The 25,257-nt window shown below is 41.6% G+C and overlaps 2 protein-coding genes and 1 pseudogene across 18 annotated transcripts in view; 1 reads left to right on the top strand and 2 right to left on the bottom strand.

The window, feature by feature from the left end:
- LOC114670419 (uncharacterized) overlaps positions 1 to 25,257 on the top strand; it is a 33,488-nt gene that overhangs the window by 5,958 nt on the left and 2,273 nt on the right. Inside the window, exons 1-4 of one of the 5 annotated variants that reach the window (XR_013399699.1) lie at positions 3,594 to 3,721; positions 8,020 to 8,124; positions 8,700 to 8,798; positions 16,624 to 16,754. Coding sequence is in view for 1 of the 5 variants with exons in the window: in XM_077951047.1 (XP_077807173.1) it covers positions 8,020 to 8,103 (84 nt within the window). In the remaining 4 variants the exon portion in view is untranslated. Of the gene's footprint in view, positions 1 to 3,593; positions 3,722 to 8,019; positions 8,125 to 8,699; positions 8,799 to 16,623; positions 18,508 to 25,257 lie in introns of those variants that run through there. The other 4 variants (XR_013399697.1, XR_013399700.1, XR_013399698.1 and 1 more) reach the window with 4 other exon arrangements.
- Positions 17,550 to 18,368, bottom strand: LOC107000524 (mediator of RNA polymerase II transcription subunit 28 pseudogene; annotated as a pseudogene).
- The window catches only part of ZNF337 (zinc finger protein 337), a 38,016-nt gene continuing 34,984 nt past the window's right edge, over positions 22,226 to 25,257 (bottom strand). For all 13 annotated transcript variants that reach the window (XM_077951033.1, XM_077951040.1, XM_077951036.1 and 10 more), the window contains one exon: positions 22,226 to 25,044. In XM_077951033.1, coding sequence (XP_077807159.1) covers positions 23,039 to 25,044 — 2,006 coding nt within the window. In that variant the 3' untranslated portion in view covers positions 22,226 to 23,038. The remainder of the gene's footprint in view (positions 25,045 to 25,257) is intronic.

The raw sequence follows: 25,257 nt of genomic DNA, 5'->3' as shown, positions 1-25,257 counted from the left end.
TTAAAAATGGATAAAAAAAATCAAAATAACAGTATTTTGTTGCACACAAAAATCAGTAAATTTTAGTGCCCATAGTTGCATTAGAACACAGCACACTCATTCATTTCTGTATCGTCTGCAGCTGCTTTTGCCATACGGAAGCAGAGTAATTGCAAGTGAGATCACATGGCTGGAAATCCTAAAGTATTCATTATTTAGCTCTTTAGAGAAAAAAATTGCCACTCTCTCGCCTCGCTGGTGGAACTCCTTAACAGATCACTGATGTTCAGTAGGTTAGATTAATTGGTTTATCTTTATATTAATAGGAATTTCTTCTGCAGTATTAGACTACCTACAGTTTCTGTATTTTATGGAGCACAATCACAGTTGACATCTCATTGCTGGGGTGAAGAATAAACCCATATGCATTCTTCAAAACCATGACTCCTTTCTGTGCTTACCTCGTTGATGTATAGGGCTAGCCTATCAATTGTGGACATTTAGATTAGCAATCAGCCAAAATTATGAATGCATTAATTGGAGTTAGACTTTTAATTGCCTGAAATGTCAGAATCAATTTAACATAAAACCATAGGCACACGAAGCTGTTAGGATTGGAGCAGGTTTTTTTTTTTTTTTTTTTTTTTTTTTTTCTGACTGGCATGCAGAGTTTGTTGATTTAGGCACAAATCTAAGGTTAGATGAGACATAGCAGTCTGTATAATCCTTTTAAGGGGATGAATTGTTTGACAGATTTCTTTTTGTGGCAAGTTGTCTAATGGCATTCCATGACCTATCCAACTTTGTGTAGAGCACCCTATTCTGTTGCTGTTCATAAAAATCTGAATCTGTTGTCCCACCCGCAGCACCTATTGAAAATAAAAAACAGGAGAGGGAGGATAAAAATTGGTCTATACTGCCTCCTCCAATTGCAGAAACATCTGTACCGCCTCCTTCGGTGGTAGAAAAAAAATCCCAATACAAAGAATTTTACACTCTGCTGTCATAGCTGGAGAGCCCTTAGGATCTTGCGCTTTTCCTCTTTCGGTAAGGCCTGATCCAAATAATCCACAGTAGGTTATTCATAAACACACTCCACAAGAATTTAAGTTTTTGAAGGAATTAAAAACTAGTGTGGTCAATAATGGAGTACAAAGCCCATGGTTCCCAGAGGAAGGAATGCTAGACGTAGAACTCTGGGAACAAGTGGGGAGAAACCTTAAACAACATCAGGCGCAAAGGCATCAGGTCCTGATGAAGTCTTTAATGTTATGGGCTTTAATTTGAGCAGCCCTGGCACAGTTACACACAGAAGATCCTAAAAAGAGGAAGGAGAAGAAAGTGTCACCTGCCTTATCACCTCCTCTTCCCTCAGCCCCAATATCACTGGGCCAAAATAACAAAGAGGAAACAGGTCTTACCTAAGCCTCCTCCCCAATAGATAGGAAAAGGGACAGAGGATACGCTACAGCTATCAGTCCCTGTCCAGGCTCTACTATAACCAGCACGGACCTAGGGGGACTGAACAAAAGAGGGGAACACGGGAATGAAAGACAAGAGATAAAAGTATATTTGGAAGAAGGGGTCAGAGGGCACCTTGCCTCCAGTGGACAAGGGGCCTGAGCTTTACATAGCCCTCCGTATTAGTCAAAAGAGATAGCGAGAAAGGGCTTGGTTGTCAGGTAATAGTCGGCCATTTGGTTCATAGCAGGATTGCGAGACTGCATCCTTTGGACAATAGGCACTAGATTTCTCAATAGATAACTTCAAGGAGCCTGGCACCAGGAGGTGATGTCCTTCAGCAAACCTTTTGGTGGCGGGGCAGTGTGAATTTGCCCACATCCTGCATTCATGATGAACAGTTTGCTGTTTGATCATATAGCCTCCAGAGGAATGCTGAGTTGGTCGTGTCCCATGGGTCTTCAGCTCCTTGCAACTTTGCTACTTGAATAATGGCTAGATGCAGTAAAACCTGACAGCTTTATTATTTTATTATTAACTGTTTTTTTGAGATGGATTTTCGCTCTTGTCGCCCAGGCTGGAGGGCAATGGCGTGATCTCAGCTCACTGCAACCTCCACCTCCTGGGTTCAGACAATTCTCCTGCCTCAACCTCCCAAGTAGCTGGGACTACAGACATGCACCACTATGCCTGGCTAATTTTGTATTTTTAATAGAGACGGGGTTTCACTCTATTGGCCAGGCTGGTCTCAAACTCCTGACCTCAGGTGATCCACCCACCTCCGCCTCCCAAAGTTCTGGGATTACGGGCATGAGCTTCTGTGCCTGGCCGACATCTTGATTGATTGATCGATTGATTGAGACAGAGTCTCACTCTGTTGCCCAGACTGGAGTGCAGTGGCATGATCTCGGTTCCCAGCTTCAAGCGATTCTCCTGCCCCGGTCTCTAGTAGCTGGGATTAAAGGTACATGCCACCATGCCTGGCTAATTTTCATATTTTTAGTAGAGATGGGGTTTCGCCATGTTGGCCAGGCTGGTCTTGAACCCCTGACCTCAGTTGATCCGCCTGCCTTGGCCTCCCAAAGTGTTGGGATTATGGGCGTGAGCCACTGCACCCAGCCAGCTTTATTTTTTAAATTAATATTATTTGAGACAGGATCTTGTTCTGTTGCCCAGGCTGGAGGGCAGTGGCTCAATCTCAGCTCACTGCAACCTCTGTCTCCTGGGCTCAAGTGGTCCTCCCACCAGCATGTGGCAGCACACTTGGCTAATTTTTTTTTTTTTTTTTTGAGACGGAGTCTCGCGCTGTCGCCCAGGCTGGAGTACAGTGGCCGGATCTCAGCTCACTACAAGCTCCGCCTCCCGGGTTTGCACCATTCTCCTGCCTCAGCCTCCCGAGTAGCTGGGACTACAGGCGCCCGCCACCTCGCCCGGCTATTTTTTTGTATTTTTTAGTAGAGACGGGGTTTCACTGGGTTAGCCAGGATGGTCTCGATCTCCTGACCTCATGATCCGCCCGTCTCGGCCTCCCAAAGTGCTGGGATTACATTTTTTTTTTTTAATTTACAAAGAAAAAAGGTTTAATTGGCTCATGGTTCTTTGACCTATACAGGCTTCTGCTTTTGGGGAGGCCTCAGGAAACTTATTGCAATCATGGTGGAAGGTGAAGGGAAAGCAAGCACGTCTTCATATGGCCGGCAGGAGAGAGGAGGAGGGGAGGTGCTACACACTTTCAAACAACCAGATCTTATGAGAACTCTATCTTGAGAACATCAAGGGGGATGTCTGCCCCCATGATTCAATCATCTCCCACCAGGCCCCTCCTCCAACACTGGAGATTACAATTCGACATGAAATTTGAGTGGGGACACAGAGCCAAACCATATCAACTAGGAAACATAACACTAACTGTTGTAACACACTGCAAATTTTAGTTGGCTGGGCAGTGAAATACAAGTTCACTTCTCATTTATATAAAGTGCGATGTGGGTTGGTCCTGGGTTGGTGGTGTCATTTCTCCATGGGGTGATGCAGGGCCCAGGGTTTTTCTTGTCATAGCTTTACCATCTCCTAGAGCCTGGGAATCCTCTTCCTCCCGGGCACTGGAAACCTGGAGAGATCATCGGGGAAGCACACGTGATTTTGAAAAACCCTGCCTTGGACATGACCACCTCTCCTCTGCTTGTAGCCTATGGTTTGGCCATAACAAAGGCAAGGGTGGCTGAGAGATGTCATTTGTGGCTGGACAGCTGTTCCCAGCAGCCCCTCTATCTTCTGGAAGGTGAGGCATGAATTTTTTGTTGGATCACTTGTGAATCTGTCACACCAATGAGTGCTGTAAAATTCGGAGTGGGATTTTACATAGAGAAAGCTAGAAAAACAACTGTGTGTTCAAGAGGCCAAGGCATCAGGGTTGAGCACAAACATAATTTGAATGCAGATTTGTGTCTGCTAGTTAATCTCACTTTACAGTTCCCCCAGTGTCATGGGTTATCCGGAAGGTTATTTCATGTACCGCCTTTGTGTGGAAGCACATTTCCATAGATAGCAGATAAAGATCTCTTAACCTTGTATTTTTCCTCATATCATTATAAATAGCTTATGCAATGCCATTTCAGTGAGGCTGACAGCTTCTACAATGAGGTCTGGATGCAGCAGCATATCTTCTTGTTATATATAAAAAAGAGTGACAGCATTCATCGTTTACGGTGACATCAATGAAGTCTGCTTGTAGACTTTGCTGAAGTTTCCTATCAGCTTAAGGAGATTTTGGGCTGAGACGATGGGATTTTCTAAATACACAATCATGTCATCTGCAAACAGGGACAATTTGACTTCCTCTTTTCCTGATTGAATACCCTTTATTTCTTTCTCTTGCCCGATTGCCCTGGCCAGAACTTCCAACACTATGTTGAATAGGAGTGGTGAGAGAGGGCATCCTTGTCTTGTGCTGGTTTTCAAAGGGAATGTTTCCAGTTTTTGCCCATTCAGTATATTGGCTGTGGGTTTGTATAAAATAATAAGAACGTCATAAATAGCTCTTATTATTTTGAGATACGTTCCATGAATCCCTAGTTTTTTTTAGTGTTTTTAGCATGAAGGACTGTTGAATTTTGTTGAAGGCCTTTTCTGCATCTATTGAGATTATCATGTGTTTTTTGTCGTTGTTTCTGTTTATGTGATGGATTGCGTTTATTGATTTGCGATTGTTCAACCAGCCTTGCATCCCAGGGATGAAGCCAACTTGATTGTGGTGGATAAGCTTTTTGATATGCTGGCGGATTCAGTTTGCCAGTATTTTACAGTGAGGATTTTTGCATTGATGTTCATCAGGGGTATTGTTCTAAAATTCTCTTTTTTTGTTGTGTTTCTGCCAGGCTTTGGTATCAGGATTATGCTGGCCTCATAAAATGAGTTAGGGAGGATTCCCTCTTTTTCTATTGATTGGAATAGTTTCAGAAGGAATGGTAACAGCTCCTCTTTTTACCTCTGGTAGAATTTGGCTGTAAATCCATCTGATCCTGGACTTTTTTTGGTTGGTAGGCCATTATTTATTGCCTCAATTTCAGAGCCTGTTATTGGTCTATTCAGGGATTCAACTTCTTCCTGGTTTAGTCTTTGGAGGGTGTATGTGTCCAGGAATTTATCCATTTCTTGTAGATTTTCTAGTTTATTTGCATAGAGGTGCTTATAGCATTCTCTGATGGTAGTTTGTATTTCTGTGGGATCGGTGGTGATATCCCCTTTATCATTTTTTATTGCATCTATTTGATTCTTCTCTTCTTTATTAGTCTTGCTAGTGGTCTATCAATTTTGTTGATCTTTTCAAAAAACCAGCTCCTGGATTCATTGATTTTTTTGAAGTTTTTTTTGTGTCTCTGTCTCCTTCAGTTTTGCTCTGATCTTGGTTATTTCTTGCCTTCTTTTTTTGTAGACAGGAGGTCTCCCTATATTGCCCAGGCTGGTCTCAAACTCACAGGCTCAAACAATCCTCTTGCCTCAGCCTCCCAAAGTGCTTGGATTACAGGCATGAGCCACCACACCCTGCCTGACAGCTTTAATTCCTTCTAAATTAAATGTCTGGAAACTTTAGAATGTTACAGTTAATATTTGTGGATGAATGATTCTTCCTGTAGCATTTTAAGGAGGTGAGATGTACAGACTCATTCCAAATGGAGCTCAGTTTGCTAAGTACAGTACTTAAACTGCCATTTTGATAGATTAACACTAGTAGTTAGAGGACATCTTCAAATTTGCAGGAAACAAGGTCCAAATAGAAGATTTGTAAGTCACTGTTTTCAATGGCTCATGCCTATAACCTCAGCACTTTGGGAGGCTGAGGCAGTCGGATTGCTTTAGGCTAGCAGTTTGAGACCAGGCTGGGCAACATGGTGAGACCCCATATCTACAAAAAATTTGAAAATTAGCTGAGTGTAGTGGTGTGTGCCTGTGGTCCCATCTGCTCGGGAGGCTGAGGTGGGAGAATAGCTTGAGCTGAGGAGGTTGAGGCTACAGTGAGCTGTGGTCCTGCCTCTGCACTTTAGCCTCGGCGACAATGAGACCCTGCCTAAAAAAAAAAAAAAAAAAAAGAAAAAAGAAAAAAGATTTGTGACTGTGAGACTTAATCAAGGAAGGAATGGAAATGAAACTGTAGTGATGTTTCTCCTGCATTCTTCCGTCTGCAGAATGGCACCATTGTCGTGCAGATGCTGATGCCCAGCATTGAGCCTGTCTCCTACCTTAGGGGAAGTTCCCTGGCCCTTCCCACCTACCTCTCCTGTGCAAATTTATTACAACTGAATGGCCTCAAGAGCAAGTGTGCCTTCTGGTTTAAAGTTTTCTCAGATTAGGGCATTGCCAGGTTGATAGGGATGAAACAGAAGCAACCAGAAGAGAATCTTAGGCTCCCACATCTACCCAGCTACCACCAGCCCTTTCTGTTGTTTGCTGGATCCCATCCTCACTGAGGGACATCTTTCAGCAATTCTTTCCTCCTTGGATTTGCATCTTCAAAGTTCTCCCACCCTTTGAATCCACTCCACTTAGCATTTCACCGACACCGCTCCACTGAAACTACTCTTGTCAGGCCACCAATGACCTTCACCTTGCTCTTCAATTGCCATTTCCTGGCCTCTTCTTATTTGTCCTATCGGTAGCATTTGAACTAGCCAGTCACTGCTTTCTCCTAGAGAAACTGTTTTTTTTCTCTTTCTGTTTTTCTTTTTGAGACGGAGCCTCACTCTGTTGCCTGTTGCCCAGACTGCAATGCGGTGGTCCAATCCTGGCTCACTGCAACCTCTGCCTCCTGGGTCCAAGCGATTTTCCTGCCTCAGCCTCCTGAGAAGCTGGGGTTACAGGCGAGTGCCACCATGCCCAGCTAATTTTTGTATTTTTAGTAGAGACGGGGTTTCACTATGTTTCCTAGGCTGGTCTCGAACTCCTGACCTCTAGTGATCCACCCACCTTGGCCTCTCAAAGTGCTGGGATTACAGGCATGAGCCACTGTGCCCAGCTGATAAACTTTCTTTACTTGGCTTTTGGGACATCACACTTCCTTCATTTTCTCCCCAGCTCACTGACTACTCTTCATAGTCTCTTTTCTGGTTCCTCCCATTTCCCTGACTTTCTGATATAGGAGTTCCCTCAGGGCTGCTTAATTATACTCACTCCTTTGGGGATCTCATTCACTTTTATGACTTTAAATACCATCTCTATGTATATGCTGATGACTCAAAATTATATCTTCCCTGGATTCTTAACACTTAGCTTGGCCAGAGGATAGAAAAGTAAATACAGCCAATTAGTCCCGGAAAGGTGGTCAGTCATACTCACATTTTAAGAAATGCAAATCCAAACTATAAGAAGATACCACCTACATATATGAGATAAGCAAAAGTTTAACGTTTGACAGTCAGAGCTGGTGACCAGGTAGGAAAACAGGCCATTGTGTACTGGTGGAGGGAATATAAATTCGTGCAGCCTCCTTTGAGAATAATTTGGCATAATCTATCCCTTGAACAATCATTCCCACTGCTAGAAATTTACCCTTGGAAATACTTTCACAACTTTTACAGGATACAGATACTAGAGCATTTCCTGCAGCACTGTAAATTCAAAAGGGTGGAAATGGAAACCACCCTTGGGTGCTCCAGGGACCACAAAATAAAATTTGGTGTATCTGCAAGATGGAATACTATGAGACTTAAAAATGTAAACAAAGGAGTTTCTTTTGCATGTTATGGATCATGAGATTCACAATGATTTATAGAAGCTGCTGACCAAAGTTTTCTTGGGGCAGTTTCCCTAGAAGTAGGATAAAAAAAGACTTCCTTTCATGCCCCTCCTTTTCTGTCCCCTTATTACTGAAGAGTGAGTGCAGGAGGATAAAATGCGGAGGCCCCTGCTTCCTTAATTACTGGTCTAGTCACAGCCATTCTTGAGGCCCACTTTCTCCATGAAGTATTTTTTATATCCTATGATCCCAAGCACTTTATTTCTTTAGTTCTCAACAGTATCCCCAAATTACCAGCCTGCATCTATCATCCTGCATTTATTGCAGGTTTTTTTCTTTTCTTTTAGATGGTGTCTGGCTCTGTTGCCCAAGCTGAAGTGTGTTGGCGCCATCTTGGTTCACTGCAACTTCCACCTCCCAGTCACAAGTGATTCTTCTGCCTCAGCCTCAAGGTTAGTTGAGATTACAAGCACCCACCACCACACCTGGCTAATTTTTGTATTTTTAGTAGAGATGGGGTTTCACCATGTAGGCCAGGGTGGTCTCAACTCCTGATCTCAAGTTATCCGCCTGCCTTGGCCTCCCAAAGTGCTAGTATTACAGGCATGAACCACTGCACCTGGCCCATTTATTGCAAGTTTTTGAGAGCACTACTATATTTATTGTTCTTCCACAGCATAGATCTGTGCCAAATACAGAATAAGTTTCCAGGTATTTGTTGAAGTCAGAAGTGAAAATAAGAAGACACCAATTGAATAATAACTAAACAAGAACACATTCAAGTTAATACCAGCTGACAAACAAGGTCGTCAAAGTATTATCAGAATACCTAATAACTGCTACCTGGGCTTTATATACTTGGCCACAGTTTCCATTATTCAGAATTGCAGAATCCTGCCTTCCCTACACTCCAAAATATGTGAATAAATCATGCAGTGGACAATGGCAGAAGTATAAGAAAGTATATGTCTTTCCCATACTGAAACTGTTATTTGTCATATTCTTTTTTTCTCTCTCTCTCACCCAGGCTGGAGTGCAGTGGCATAATGGCACCTCACTGAGAACCTCCACCTCCAGAGTTCAAGTGATTCTGGTACCTCAGCCTCCCAAATAGCTGGGACTACAGGTGTGTGTCACCTTGCCCCACTCATTTTTGTATTTTTAGTAGAGATGGGATTTTACCATGTTAGCTTGGCTGGTCTCGAACTCCTGACCTCAGGTGATCCACCCACCTCAACCTTCCAAAGTGCTAGGTTTACAGGCATGAGCCTGAGTTTCTTATATACTTTGGATGTTAACCTCTTATCAGATATGTGGTTTACAAATATTTTCTCCCATTCTTTTGGTTGTGTCTTCACTCTGTTGATTTTTTTTTTCTTTCTTTCCTGTGCAGAAGCTATTTAGTTTGATGTAATTCATTATATATTTTTGTAACCTGTGCTTTTGGAGTCATATCCAAAAAATCCTTGCCAATATCATGGAGCATTTCCCCTAAGTTTTCTTTTAGTAGTTTTTTAGTTTCAGGTCTTACATTTAAGTTTGCAATACATTTTGAGTTGATGTTTGGATATGGTGTGAGACAAAGTTCTGATTTCATTCTACCGTATGTAGTTATTCAGTTTTCTCAGCAACATGTATTGAAGAGACTGCCCTTTCCCCGTTGTGTATTCTTGGCACTTTTGTCAAAAATCAATTGACCATAAATGTATTGGTTTAGTTCTGGGCTCTATTTTGTTCTGCTGGTATGTCTGATTTCATGTGTCAACCTCAAAAATCTGAGACAGGTCTCAGTGAATTCAGAAAGTTTATTTTGCAAAGGTTGAAAATGTGCGCCTGTGATACAGCCTCAGGAGGTCCTGATGACATGTGCCCAAGGTGGTGGGGGCATAGCTGGTTTTTTTTTTTTTTTTTTTTGAGACAGAGTCTCGCTCTGTTGCCTAGGCTGGAGTGCAGTGGTGCAATCTTGGTTCACCACAACCTCTGCCTCCCAGGTTCAAGCAGTTCTCTGCCTCAGCCTCCCAAGTAGCTTGGATTACAGGCTCCCGCCACTTGCCCGGCTAATTTTTGTAACTTTAGTAGAGACAGGGTTTCACTATCTTTACCAGGCTGATCTTGAACTCCTGACCTTGTGATCCACCCGCCTCAACCTCCCAAAGTCTGGGATTACAGGCATAAGCCACCACACCTGGCCAGTTTTATACATTTTAGGGAGACATAAGACATTAATCAATATACGTAAGACATACATTGATTGATTCCATCAGGAAAGGTGGGACCACTCAAGCACAGAGGGTGCTTTCAGGTCACAGGTAGGTGAGAGACAAATGGTTGCATTTTTTTTGAGTTTCTGATTAGCCTTTCCAAAGGAGGCAATCAGATATGCATTTATCTCAGTGAGCAGAGGGATGACTTTGAATCGAATGGGAGGCAAGCTTGCCCTAAACAGTTTTCAGCTTGACTTTTCCCTTTAGTTTAGTGATTTTTGGGTCTCTAAGATTTATTTTCCTTTCACATTTCCCCCCTTTTCTTTTTTTAAAATATTTTGGAGAAAGCATTTTAGAAGAAAGTGAGTCTCTGGTCTCAGGTTTTCTCTGATCATTCACGAGTAGGATGGTTTACTCCTAGATGTGCAGGTCCTGAGTTAAGAAAACTCATTTGTAGCAGGTTGAGAATTCTCATGTTCTATGAAGAGAAAACCAGGAGAAAAAGGGAGAAAAACAACAACAAACAAAAGAACAATCCTGGAAAATCAATATAGACCACATTACTCTGAAGTCTGTACATCAGTAGGCAGGTATGAAAGTGGCTTATGTATGTAAATAGGTTGCTGTTACTTTCTTCTGACATTAAGTTGTCCAGATTCATTTTGCAGGGCTTTAAGAAATCACATCTTAGTTTTCAGTGATTTCAAATTAGGAAAAATGTGGCAAAAAAGGAAAAGAAAGAAGAAAAGTATTGAAAACATTATTTTGGAGACCAGTAACCAGGAAAAATTAGAATTCAGTTCAAACTGTTGAAAATAATAAAAATTGAAAACAAGCAAGACTAGAATCTAAGAACAGGTGTACTATAGTTTTTGAAACATAATTTTTCTCTCCTAGTTTCCCATTTTTACTAAAGACAAATCATGATAGGACCAATTTGGCTTATTATATTTGGCCAGATTATTTGTATAAAGTACAGCAAGAATAATGATTTTTTCAATAGGTTTTTAAAATTGGCTTTGATGGAACTTTTTTCATAGAAGGAATCTCAGATAAGACTTTTTAAAGCCAAGCACAGCCATGGATTTGTACTATCAAATACTCATGAATTGTGTGAATTCTCCTCTTGAGGCTTTAAAATAACTTGGGGCCCTGAGCCTGTCAGAAAATGACAGTCTCTACTTACTACAGGTCAGGAGCCCTGTGCAGGGACTGTGTAGATGAGGTGTGGGCCAGTTTTCTCAAGGAGCTTTTATTGGCTCTGTATGTCAAGTTTGATTCCTTAAAGGAAAGTATACCATTCAAGTCAAAGCCTTGGTAAAATAACCAGATTCTCAAATTGTGTCCTGTTACAAATGAAAACAGATTCTTACTCTGCGTATGCAATAGCTATATTGCCAATAAGTTAAGAATATTCACAAATAACTTCCAAATTCTGGAGAAATCAGGTAGAGAGAAACAAATATGTTCCAGATTTTGTTCATAGGTGTATACTTAATTGTTAAAAGCTGTCAATAGCTCAAAAGAAAGGTTTCTTTGACTGAAAAAACAGAACAAAGGATCAGCAACATTTTAAGTAAAAAGTCAAAAAGATTACTTCAGTCTTCTATTAGTTCAGTCCATGCAGTTAATTTTTGTTTTGCTTGATATTCATGAGCATTTCAGCTCTCTGAGTCCTGAAAGTTTTTCCTCTATTCCGATGTCACAGCCTCCAAAGTTATCAGAAACTTGCATTGAGGAGCACCTATTCAGAGTTTTATAGCTGATTATAAAACCACCTTCTAAAGAGGACCAAAACAACAATTGTCCATGGATGACAAAAAATTTTAGAGCAGTCGTAGTCAAAGACGCAATTGACAAGAAAACTTGTTACCTCTGTGACACACTAACATAATTATAATTATTACTGATAACGTACACTAAGTCCTATCAGAATTATAGGATTTTTTCATAATTTTGGAACACATCAATAATATATTTATACAATGCAGCCCAAAGAAAACCAAATAGCATTTCATATTTGACAATGTTTCCTGTATAATTTTTGTACCAAAAAAACCCCATATATGTCATTTTTGGACTTTAGGGAACTTTATACCTTAAAGGATTCATTAGGTCAGAAAAAGACATAATTTATAATTTCACTTTGGAAAGTTTGTCAAATATCAAAGGTTTAAACACTCAATATTACAAAATGAGATTACAGGTCATTGTAAAATATGTTATTCATTTAACTGAAGTGATAACATAAAGATTTCAAAAAAGGGTGAAAACCTTCATTCTTTCAGAGAGGAGACTTAATTTTCCAAATAAGCCCTAATAAAAACAGGATGAAGCCAATTAGATTTGTTTTTCAAAATTTTATAAACAATCTATAAAATTTTAATGTTAACCATAAGATATAACTTCCATAAGCTTTTTATACCATTTATAACCTTTATTAGGGAGTCAGTTAATGCTTTAAGAAAACCTTGTTAATCTGACACAGGGGCCTATATGCTGGTCTTGCATTTGTGTGTCTTTGACATTAAAGAAACTGAACTATTTTATCTCTCAAAATCAGCCCATACAATCTCACATGCCCACCTCTTCCTTGATAGTCTCTTGGTCTTGAGGAGTTGAATAGCTTTCATTTCTGTAGTTTGAAATGTAGTTTATTTTGATTGGCATCTTTTACCAGGCCTGAAGATGAGGCTTTAATTGCTGTCAGTTTTTAAGATTTAGTGGGACTTGGTGTCCTTTTTAGACCCAGGAGTCAAGGCCTTATAAATCAATGTCACAAGGACTGTAAAAGCACATACAGAAAGATATATGGATGTAATAAATTTAATTTAAAAAGCTGTTTTAATCTCAGTTTTTTCCTAAGCAAAGCAAAACTTAGTAATAATGGCATAGGAATTGTTTCAATAAATCGTAAAATCTGTTAGGCCAGTTACCAAAAGGCAAAAGAAAATACCTTCCTCACTGCACTGAATATTACGTTGGAAGAAAACATTTTGTTTAGACCTTAAGAAAATATTGTTAGCATCAGACCTCAACAAAGAGAACTTGAAAAAAACATATATGAGCTGAAAATGAGTTGAAGGAGGGCATTACTATTTCAGAAGGGAGAGAAAACAAAAAAATGGTGAGGTGCAATAAAAGTTGAACTTTGGGTTAAAAAAAATTAAAATATATTATAATCTATTAAGAGTAAATCAATCCCTTAGGAAAATTTCATTGTTCGAAGCAATTATTTAATATATAAGTGTTGTTTTTTGCATCAAGCCCAATCTCTAGAAAGATCACTATAATTTCCTTTTAATTATAGACAACTTGATCATATAAAAGTTTTTTTTTTTTTTTTTTTTTTTGACAGAGTCTCATTCTGTCGCCCAGGCTGAAGTGCAGTGATGTGATCTCAGCTCACTGCAACTGCAACATCTGCCTCCCAGGTTCAAGTGATTCTCCTGCCTCAGCCTCCCAAAAAGGTGGGATGACAGGTGTGCACCACCATGCCTGGCTAATTTTTGTATTTTTATTAGAGAAAGGGTTTTTTTTTTTTTTTTTTGAGACGGAGTCTCACGCTGTTGCCCAGGCTGGAGTGCAGTGGCGCGATCTCGGCTCACTGCAAGCTCCGCCTCCTGGGTTCACGCCATTCTCCTGCCTCAGCCTCCTGAGTAGCTGGGACTACAGGCGCCCGCCACCGCGCCCGGCTAATTTTTTGTATTTTTAGTAGAGACGGGGTTTCACTGTGGTCTCGATCTCCTGACCTTGTGATCCGCCCGCCTCGGCCTCCCAAAGTGCTGGGATTACAGGCTTGAGCCACCGCGCCCGGCCAATTAGAGACAGGGTTTTGCCATGTTGGCCAGACTGGTCTCCAACTCCTGACCTCAGGTGATCTGCCCACCTTGGCCTCCTGAAGTGCTGGGATTACAGACATGAGCCACTTGCCTGGCCTCTTTCTTTTTTTCTTTTTTTGGGAAATAAATCTTCTTATTGTGACTTACACAGACTGTTCATGACTTGGACTTTCTGGTGTGTTCTAAACATCCCTCTTTCTTTAAATTTTTTTTTGAGACAGAGTCTCGCTCTGTCGCCCAGGCTGGAGTGCAATGGTGTAATCTTGGCTTCCTGCAACCTCCGCCTCCCAAGTTCAAGCGATTCTCCTGCCTCAGCCTCCTGAGCAGCTGGGACTACAGGCACGCACCACCACACCCAGCTAATTTTTGTATTTTTAGTAGAGACGGGGTTTCACCATGTTGACCAGGATGGTCTTGATCTCTTGACCTTGTGATCCGCCTACCTTGGCCTCCCAAAGTGCTGGGATTATAGGCTTGAGCCACCACACCCCGCCTGATTTCCTTTCCTTTGAATAGATACCAAGTTGTAGGATTGCTTCATTGTATGGCAGTTCGATTTGTAGTTTTAAAAAGAACCTCCGTATCATTTTCCATAATGGCTGTACTAATTTACATTCCCAGCAGCAGTGTATAAGAATTGCCTTTTCACCACATCTTGCCTTTTTTTTTTTGTCACTTTATTGAATTTGTTTATTCTAAGTTTTTTGGTGAAGGCTTTAGAATGATCATCTTGTCTGTAAAAAGGTATAATTTGCCTTTCTGTTTTCCAATTTGGATGCCTATTTCTTTATCTTGCTTGATTCTAAGACTTCCACTACTATGTTAATAAGTGAGGTGAAAGTAGGCATTTGATTCATGTTTCAGTTCTTAGAGGAAAGACTTTCAGCTTTCCCCTATTCATTATGATGTTAGCTGTGGGTTTGTAATATGTGGCCTATATTATGTTGAGGTATGTTTTTTCTATGCCTAATTTGTTGACAGTTTTTATCAGGACGGAATGTTAACTTATATCAAATGCTTTTCCTGCATCTATTGAGAAGATCATAGTTTTTGTCTTTCAATCTGTTGATGTGATATATCACATTTATTGATTTGCATATGTTCAACCTCTTTTGCATCCCTGAGGTAGAGCCCATTGATCATGGTATCTTTTTGATGTGTTGCTAGGTTCAGTTTGCTAGTACTCTTGAAGATTTTTACTGTATGTTCATAAGGGACGTTTTGGCTGTTGTTTCCTTGGTATTAGAGTAATGCTGGTCTCATAGATTAAGTTTGAAATAATTTCTGCCTCTTCATGTTTTTGGAATAATTTGAGAATTAATGTTAGTTGTTCTTTTGAAGTTGAATGTAGCAGCAATGCCATCTGGTCCTAGATTTTTCACTCTTGGGAGACTTTTTATTATGGATTCAATCTCGTTACTTATTAGTCTGTTCAGGTTTTGTATGCCTTTTTTTTTTTCAAGATTGAAAAATTGCTATTTATTTAAAAAAACTTCTGAATTAAATAGGGAAATGGCAATAACTGGTATATACATTAATTCAAAATATTTTCACTGAGCACTAAATAGAATAGTTTCCAATCTTTTCACTAAAAACCCCTTTTAAAGAATGCCTAAAACTGGCCAGGTGCGATGGCTCAGGCCTGTAATCCCAACACTTTGGGAGGCTGAGATGGGCAGATCACGGTCAGGAGTTTGAGACCAGCCTGGCCAACACAGTGAAACCCCATCTCTACTAAAAAATACAAAAAAAAAAAAAATTAGCTGGGCATAGTGGCAGGCACCTGTAATCCCAGATACTCAGGAGGTTGAGGCAGAATTGCTTGAACCTGGGAGGCTGAGATTGCAATGAGCCGAGATGGCATCATTGCACTCCAGCCCTGGCAACCGTGTGAGACTCTGTCTCAAAAAAAAAAAAGAAAGAAAGAAAGAAAGGCCGAGTGCGTTGGCTCATGCCTGTAATCCCAGCACTTTGGGAGGCCAAGTTGGGTGGATCACAAGGTCAGGATTTCAAGATCAGCCTGGCCAAGATGGTGAAACCCCGTCTCTACTGAAAATACAAAAAATTAGCCAGGCGTGGTGGCACGTGCCTGTCATCCCAGCTACTCTGGAGGCTGAGGCAGAGAATTGCTTAAACCTGGAGGGACGGAGGTTGCAATGAGCCAAGATCGCGCCATCGCACTCCAGCCTGGGCAACAGAGTGAGACTCTGTCTCAAAAAAAAAAAAAAAAAAAAGCCTAAAACTTAGTTTATTTAGGTCTTTAATCAAGAAATCTAAAGCTGCTAATCAGAGTTTTGAATCACCATTAGATGACTAGGCTAACAACCTTGAGGTAATATAATGTGGGTTTTAAAAGCTTTGTTTAAACTATACATTCTCACAGAGGGGATTCATTGGTCTCAGGCAATTAATCACAGGTTCAATGCCAGATACTGTATATACACAGACAAAACAGAGTAATAGCTATCATTTATAAGGATAAATAACATATGGTCCTGGTATATTCAAAGGGAATAATGTCTAATATTTATGGGTGTATAATTAGTGATGGGCAGGGAGACAGATACAAATGACTAACCCACAAGGGAGAACCTAAAAAGGACGATAGAAGAGATAAAAGTCCTGTGCCCTAGGGATGCAGCAGAAAAGGTGCTGGGAGGCTTTAGGGACCAGGTGGCATCTAGATCAGATCAAGAGATGAATGGATGTCAGTGTGTGTGGGAGGGACCTTCAAGGCTGGAGAAAACAAAGTGAGCCAAACACTGAGCCACAGGAGTACTCCCTGCTCAGATGACAGTGAAGCATTTGTTCTGAGTAAAAAGATGTAATCTAATAAAAGACTGCATAAAACACTGGAAAACCTCACGCAATGAGAGCCTGAAACAATGCTTGTATTTCTTAACAGCAATTCAACAGAGTATCTGAGGTGGCCTGTGGAACGAACGAGAGAGTAAAATATCTTCCCAAAGGCAGAGGCGCCGCATGCTCTTGGTGGAGGTTAAGTAGCCAAGGATCGCACCCGCAAGCCCACCTCCACCCTGAGAGCCCAGTCCCTTGGAATCAAATCCACAGCAAAAATCTTCCTTAATGGAAAATCTCTCTCTTCCCAAAATGTAAAATAAAAACAATATAAGCAAACAAAACTGAAAACAAAAAAAGATAATCAGAGCAAGCTTTAGCCTCTCATACTTCACCTATGCCCCAACTGCCATGTTACTGAGAACAGGGTCTGCCCCATTACTTAAATGGATTCCTTATTGCAGAACATGACAAAATTTAGCATATCACTGATCCTACTATGTCCCTCCCTATAAAAAAAAAAAAAAAAAAAAAGTAAACCAACACCACACAAAATATAACCTTACCCTGAATAAAAGTCAGCCTCAACCTAAGGATCCTACTGTAATGTGACTACCCTAACCCAGGAAACCTTAATCCTATTCTGACCTATTCACACAAAAAATCCCCATTCTAAGAGCTTTGGAAGCATTACAAACATGGTTGCATTAGATTCCTCTTCTGAAGTATTCTGAAGTCTTGAAACAGCAAATTTACATATTTTTCTATACTACCACTGAAGGGTAATTATCATAAAAGGCCTACAACCAAAATCCTAATCCCCTGATTCTCAGGCTATTGCAATTTTTTTTTTCCCTCAGATCAAATAATAGGAAATACACACAAAAAAATGAAAAGTCATACAAACATAAAAACACAGAATCTATAAGTGTCACCACACTGACAGTCTTAACTGTGCTAAAGAGAAAAAGAATTTGGTTTACTCAAGCTCTGGGCATTTTGTAAAGTACTTAAGACATTAACAGCTTATAAAAATAGTGAAAAAAATTTAGGTGGGAGCATAAAACTAACTCCTTCATTCAAAATCCCAAGTTCACGAGAAGGGATTTGTGACAAACTGTCTGCACAGGGCGGCCTCAGACACCAGCCCAATCTTGGGCTGATGGCCTTGACCTTTGTGCTCAGGTCAGCTTCTGGGGTGCAGGGATGTTGGCAGATGCCTGCTTGAGGTACACGGAGGAGCCCTGAGGGCTGCTGGCTGGTGTTCTGTGCTGCACATTTGATGCCCTTCAGCCCCCGTTGCCAATGCCTCAGCTTTGTCAAGTGCTTCTGGACAGTGTGTGTTTCTGTTGTAATTCATTCCTTAGTTCTGAGACATCCTCTTTGGTAACTTGCTCTGGTGTCTGGACAAATAATTGCAATCGTTTTCTGTAGGAAAACATTCTGCCTGTGTTGCAATATCCAGAAACTCCTAGATATACTGATCAACACCAGTTTAAATGTTTTCCTGATCAATGCCATTGACATAGTCCTCACTCACCAGAGAAGCTAAGCAAGCCTTGAAAGATGACTCCAACTCATTCACCCGGTACTGTTAGAAGGTCTCAGAGTATCTGGTGCTGCCTGAAGAAGTGAAGCCTGGCCCCGGAGCTCCAGTGTGGGTGGTGGGATCCCTGGTAGCTGCTAAGAGAACATATCACCTAGTGGAGCCACCATGTCTTGAATAGCCTGTATTTCTTTATGATTCAATCTTGTTATATAAAATGCATCTAGGAATTTATTCGTTTCCTCTAGGTTTTCCACTTTGTTAGTGTGTAGTTGCTTATAAGAGTCTCTAATGATCCTTTGCATTTTTGTGGAATCAGTTGTAATGTTTTCTTTTTCATTTCTAATTTTATTTATTTGAGCTTCCTCTTTGTATTGTTGGTTAGTCTGGCTACTGGTTTATTGATTTTATCTTAAAAAAAAATAAAACAAACAAACAAAAAAACCACACAACTTTCCCTGTGATTGTTTCCTTGTAGATTTTGTCTCTATTTTGTTTTATTCTGCTCTGATCTTTATTCTGTCTTCCTTTTACTAATTTGGGGTTTGGTTTTTCTTTCCCTGAGGTGTCTCATTAGGTTATTTGAAGTCTTTCTGCTTTTTGACTCTAGTTATTGTTACAAATTTCCCTCATGGCAATGCTTTTGTTGTATCCCATAGGTTTTGAGATGTGTGTTTCCAACACTTTTTACTTGAAGAAATGTTTTTATTTCCTTCTTAATTTCTTCATTGACCATCATTCAGGAATATGTTAATTTCCATGTATTTGTAGTTTCTAAAGTTCCTCTTGTTATTGATACCTAGTTTTATTCCATTGTTGCCTGAGAAGATACTAGATGTGATTTAAATTTTTTTTTTTTTTTTTTGAGATGGAGTCTCGCTCTATCGCCCACACTGGAGTGCAGTGGCGGATCTTGGCTCACTGCAAGCTCCACCTCGTGGGTTCATGCCATTCTCCTGCCTCAGCCTCCTGAGTAGCTGGGACTACAGGTGCCCGCCACCACGCCCAGCTAATTTTTTGTATTTTTACTAGAGACGGGGTTTCACCATATTAGCCAGGACGGTCTTGAACTCCTGACCTTGTGATCTGCCCGCCTCAGCGTCCCAAAGTTCTGGGATTACAGGCCTCAATTTTTAAAAATTTGTTGAGGCCAGGCTTGGTGGCTCACGCCTGTAATCCTGGTGTTTTGGGAATCTGAAGCTCCTCAAGTGGGAGGATTGTTTGAGGCCCAGAGTTTGAGACAAGACTGGGCAACATAGTGAGACACTGTCTCTACAAAACGTTGAAAATTAACTAGGCATTGTGGTATGCACCTGTAGTCCTTATTACTTGGGAGGCTGAAGAGGGGATCATTTGAGCTCAAGAGTTCAAGGCTGCAGTGAGCTATGATAACAGCACTGCACTCCTGCCTGGATGACAGAGCGAGACCCTGTCTTTAAAAAAAAAAAAAAATGTTGAGACTTGTTTTGTGGCCTAATGTATTAGGTTTACCCTGGAGAATGTTCCATGTGCTGATGAGAAGAATGTGTGTTCTACAGCTGTTGGATAAAAGATTCTGAAATATCTGTTAGGTCCATTTGGTCTAAAGTGCAGTTTAAATCCAATGTTTGTTGATTTTTTCTGTTTAGATGATCCAATGCTGACAGTGGAGTGAAGTTCTCAATAGTTATTGTCTTGGAATCTTTATTTTTTATAGTATTTGCTTTATGTATCTGAGTGCTCTGTTGTTGGATACATATATATTTAGAGTTGTTATCTACTCTTACACTCCGATAGCATTTTTGCTATGAAGTGAATCTCCTGGGTTGGATGTTATATTACTTGGTATTTCATGTCTTTGGATCAGGCATGAGCAATAGTGCTGGCTGAGCCTTACAGCACTAGAAAGGCAAATCCATGTTTGGAATAAATCCAGGTATTTATCCCTGTGAGGCTGAATCACTGTTTTTTAGAGGCTGGCAGGTGGCTGATGTAGTCAGTTTGTCCCCAGGTAAATAGTTTATTTTCTTGAGGAATACTGTCATATTAGGGACTCAACTTTCTGCTGGGTAGTTCTTGGCAATTTTTTTTTTTTTTTTTAGATGGAGTCTCGCTCTGTCACCCAGGCTGGAGTGCAGTGGCGCGATCTTGGCTCACTGCAAGCTCTGCCTCCCGGGTTCACACCATTCTCCTGCCTCAGCTTCCCGAGTAGCTGTGACTACAGGCACCTGCCACCACACCCGGCTAATTTTTTGTATTTTTAGTAGAGACTAGGTTTCACCGTGTTAGCCAGGATGGTCTTGATCTCCTGATCTCGTGATCCACTTGCCTCGGCCTCCCAAAGTGCTGGGGTTACAAGTGTAATCCCAAATATAATTATGTGTTTATATAATTATATTATATATATATGTGTGTGTGTGTGTGCATATGTATTTGTCGAGCTTTCCTGTTCATCATTATATTGTGCATTGCCCATTTAATCAGCACAATCAGTGAAATGACAGTTTCTACTTTGTTGCTCCTATTAGGATGTGTGTTTTTTTTTTAGAATGTTAGAAATGTTGCAGAAACTAATTCAACCTTTTTTTTTTTTTTTTTTTTTTTTTTTGCTTTTTTAGACAAGGTCTCACTCTGTTGCCCAGACTTGAGTGCAGTGGTGTGGTCACAGCTCACTGCAGCCTCAACTTCCCAGCCTCAGGTGATCCTCCCATCTAAGCCTCCCAAGTAGCTTGGACTACAGGCATGTGCCACCACACCTGGCTAGTTTTTTGTAGAGATGGGATTTTGCCACTTTAGCCAGGCTGGTCTTGAACTCCTGCACTCAAGCGATCCACTCAACTTGGCATCAGAAAGTGTTGGGATTATAGGCATGAACCACTGTGTCTAATCTCTAATTCAACTGTTTTACTTCACTTCTCCATATGCACATTCTACCAGTGCACTAACTTCATGTTGAGTAAGAAACAGGGAAAAAGTAGCTATGAGTTGCCTTATGTTTCCAATCCCATCTGTGTGATCATTTTCCTGCTCAAAAGGAACTTGAGCAGGAAATGCGTTGACCAGGTTCCTTGGCTGTTTATGCTAAGATGTTGTCTTCTGAATTCAAATCAAATTCTGGGTCCAAATGGACAGTGGTGTCTCTTGGGGCTGTCAGTGTCCCTGATTACTCAGATGTAAATGTGTTTAATATGGAAGAGAAGCACAGAATTCTGGTGAACCCACAATGTATAGTGAAACTCAAAATGAGTATGAGGAAAGTTATGGAAGTTGAAGGACAAGCATCACAAATACCGTTTACAAAAGGATAGGCATATTGCATGTATCTTCCCTGTGCTGGACAGGGGTTGTGTACAGCTATGTAGGGCACATGTGCATTAAGCTGGCCTTAATTGTGAAGGTTCTGTGGTAATGAATGGTGGAAATGCTATTCATAAGGAAGGATGGGCCATTTCTACACACTCAGATGGTCTGTGGCTGGGAGCATGGCAGAGGCAATCTTGGGCATCCATGGAGATGTTCCTGTATCATTTTTCAGGATCCCAGATTTTCCTCACAAAGGGTCTGACCTCTACAAAATAGACATGCATTGGCTAAGCATTCCAACATCTGTAGAGCTCTGCCACAAGGCCTTCAGCCCACATATTTGGGCAATGATTCTGCCTTCTATCCAAGAAGATAAAGGCCTCGTAAGCACTCACCAAGGAGTCCTGGTTTACTTAACCACTGTTTGCTAATGGCTGAATGACGTCTTCAATTTCTCAAGGTCCTTCTGCAGGTGGTAATGCAGATCAGCGATAATCAGTCTACTCCGCTCTTTGTAGGCACTTTCCCTACATTTTCCAAGGCCCGCATCATCACACATGCCACAGCATTCTCTATCATTGAAGCATTTTCTCAGGAAATCACCTGTGAAATATTTTGCAGCTAACCACCTACCTGTGCCCCACTAGCCAACCTGCTTTACTCCTGCCAGGCAGGTGAGTGGTCCCCAGATCCCTATTTTACCACCTGTTTTGTCAGACTGTTCTTGGTATCGCTATGTTGGAGGGAGTTCTCTGCAAAGACCAAGATGGGAGTGCACGTACAGAGATTTTATTTCAAGATATGATTGTGAGAGAATGATGAGGGGAGCAGTTACTTAGTCTATTTGAGCTGTTATAACAAAATACCACTGGCTAGGAAATGTATAAAGAGGACTTTATTTTCCCAGAGTTCTGGAGGCGAAGTTCATCATCAAAATATCAGTAGGTTCAATTGTCTGTTGAGGGCTCATGTCTGTTTCTAAGATGATGCCTTCATGCTGCATCTTTTGGAAGGGAGGAGCATTGTGTCCTCACAGAGCAGAAAATAGAAGGGCCACAGGACAAACTCCCTCTATCAAGCCTTTTCATAAGGGCACCTGATCCCATTCACAAAAACTCTATCTTCATGACTTGACTTAATCACTTCCCAAAGGTCCCACTTCCTAATACTGTCACACTATTTCAACAGTAAACAGTTTATGTAGCGTTTCAACATAAATTAAGGACATTCAAACCAAGGAAGGCTGGGAGGGCAGCCAGAGGGAAGGAAAGTGCAAGAAGAGGTTTGGTGGAGGTGTCCTAGATTGCCTGCAGTCCAAGGAGGTTGGGGAGATTGTCAGTAACAGACCTCCCTTGGTATCCCTGCTCTGCAGTCACTGGCTAAGAGCAGTCCTTAGAAAGCACAGCCTGGCACAAATACAAGAACATGTGCTCAGTAGGAAAGAGACCGTATTTCCCCAATAGCCCAGATAATGCCCTCCCCTCAACTGGCATCTCTGTTCCTTAAACATTGACCTCTTTTCTCCGAATCTCTTGGGGACACATGAGTTGAATTCAGGTTCTCTGTGGCCCTCTGGATTCTGTCTGCCTTTGTTATATCTTCACAAACAAGTTATGCAGCCTCAACTGAAGCTTGTAACAAAGCAAAGTTACTCTCCTGTGTGTGTCCTCTTGATGGCTGGTGAGATATGGCTTCAAGATGAAGCCTCACCCACACTCCCTGTACAAAAACCCTTCTCACGTAAGTGTCTCTTTAAGTGCTTACTGTAGTATGACTTATTGCTAAACTTTCGTCCACACTCTTGGCATTCATAAGGCCTCTCTCCTGTGTGTATTCTTTCATGCACAGTGAGGTCTGACTTACTGGTATAGCCTCGCTTACACTCCTGGCACACAAAAGGCTTCTCCTTTGAGTGTATCCGCCAGTGGTGTCTGGTGAGACTTCTCTTCCAGCTGAAGCCTTGTCCACACACATTACACACGAAGGGCTTCTCCCCTGAGTGTGTCCTCTGGTGTGTGAGGAGATTTCCCTTCCAGTTGAAGCCTCGCCCACACTCCTTGCATACAAAAGGCTGCTTGCCAGAATGTGCAAGCTGGTGTTTCACAAGGTTTGACTTCCAGATAAATCCTTGCCCACATTCACTACAGATGAAAGGCTTCTCCCCCGAGTGTGTCTTCTGGTGGAAGAGGAGAGTTGACTTTAGGATGAAGCCTCGCCCACAATCCTTGCAATTAAATGGCCTTTCCCCTGAGTGTGTCCACTGATGTCTAAGAAGATTTGCCTTCAAACTAAAACTTTTCTCACACTGCTTGCACATGAAGGGTTTCTCTCCTGAGTGTGTCCTCTGATGTATGGTGAGATTTGGCTTCAAGGTAAAGCCTCGCCCACAATCCCTGCAGAAAAAACGTTTCTCTCCCAAGTGTGCCCTCAGGTGCTTGTTATACGAGGACTTATCCCGAAACCTTCGCCCACACTCCCGACATCCATAAGGCTTCTCCTCTGAGTGTGTCCTCTGGTGTAATGTGAAGGTTGACTTTTGGATAAAGCCTCGTCCACAGTCCTTGCACACAAAAGGCTTCTCCTCTGAGTGTGTGATCTGATGTTTCACGAGAGTTGACTTCTGAATAAACCCTTGCCCACATTCTCTACAAACGAAAGGTTTCTCCCCTGAGTGTGTTCTCTGGTGGTAGATGAGAGTTGACTTTTGGCTAAAGCTTCGCTCACAATCCTTGCACACAAAAGGCTTCTCCCCTGAGTGTGTTCTCTGGTGTCTGAGGAGACTTCCTTTCACGCTAAAACTTTGCTCACACTGCCTGCACGCGAAGGGCTTCTCCCCTGAGTGTGTCCTCTGGTGTGTGATGAGGTGTGACTTATTGCTAAAGCCTCGGCCACACTCCTGGCATCTGTAAGGCTTCTCTCCTGAGTGTATTCTCTTGTGCACAACGAAGTATGACTTATTAGTATAGCCTCGCCCACACTCCTTGCACACAAAAGGCTTCTCCCCTGAATGTGCCTTCAAGTGCTTGTTGTATGAGGACTTATCATTAAACCTTCGCCCACACTCCTGGCATTCATAAGGCTTCTCTCCTGTGTGTGTTCTCTCATGCACAGTGAGGTATGACTTACTGGTGTAGCCTCGTCCACACACCTTGCACAGAAAAGGCTTCTCTCCTGAGTGTGTCCTCTGGTGTCTGAGGAGATTTGCCTTGAGGCTGAAGCCTCGCCCACACTCACTGCATACATAGGACTTCTCTCCTGTGTGTGTCTTCTGGTGCAAGAGCAATGCTGACTCATTTCTAAAGCCCTGGTGACACTCCCTGCATGTAAAAAGTTTCTGCCTGGAATGTGCTTTTTTGTGTATGATTACTATCGTCTTCTGGCTTAAGTCTTGCCCACGCTCTGTACACCTGAATGCTCCCCATCTTGAATTTTCTATTCCTTTCAATACTTTGTCTATTTCTGTAGGATTTTCCCTCTGGCCTTGACTAGACTCTATTTCCACTACGCTGTTCCTCCTCCTTGAGCTTACTGCATGTCTTAGGGGTGGGCTGGAAAATGCCATGGGCTTAGAGCTTTTTTCTTTCTCTTGACCTTCAGCTGTGTCACTCTGGAAGCTTTGATCAGAAAATTGTAGTTGCTGTTGCCTCTGATGTGCAAGTCCAAGATTCTTGGGCCGCAGGACATGTTCTGCATATATTCCTGGAGAACAGACCAACAATGAGACTGAATCAGTAATGAAAGGTCTTCTATCAAAGAAAAACCTAGGACCCAATTGCTTTACTGCTTAATTCTAGTAAACTCATAAAGAACAACAAACATCAATTCTTCTCAAACTATTCCAAAAACCTGAAGCGGGGCAGGGAGGAATTCTTCCTAACTCATTCTACAAGACCAGCATTATCCTGATACCAA

The sequence above is a fragment of the Macaca mulatta genome, chromosome 10 (assembly GCF_049350105.2).
Source record: "Macaca mulatta isolate MMU2019108-1 chromosome 10, T2T-MMU8v2.0, whole genome shotgun sequence".
Taxonomy (NCBI): Eukaryota; Metazoa; Chordata; class Mammalia; order Primates; family Cercopithecidae; genus Macaca; species Macaca mulatta.
This window is presented reverse-complemented; position numbering and strand designations above follow the sequence as displayed.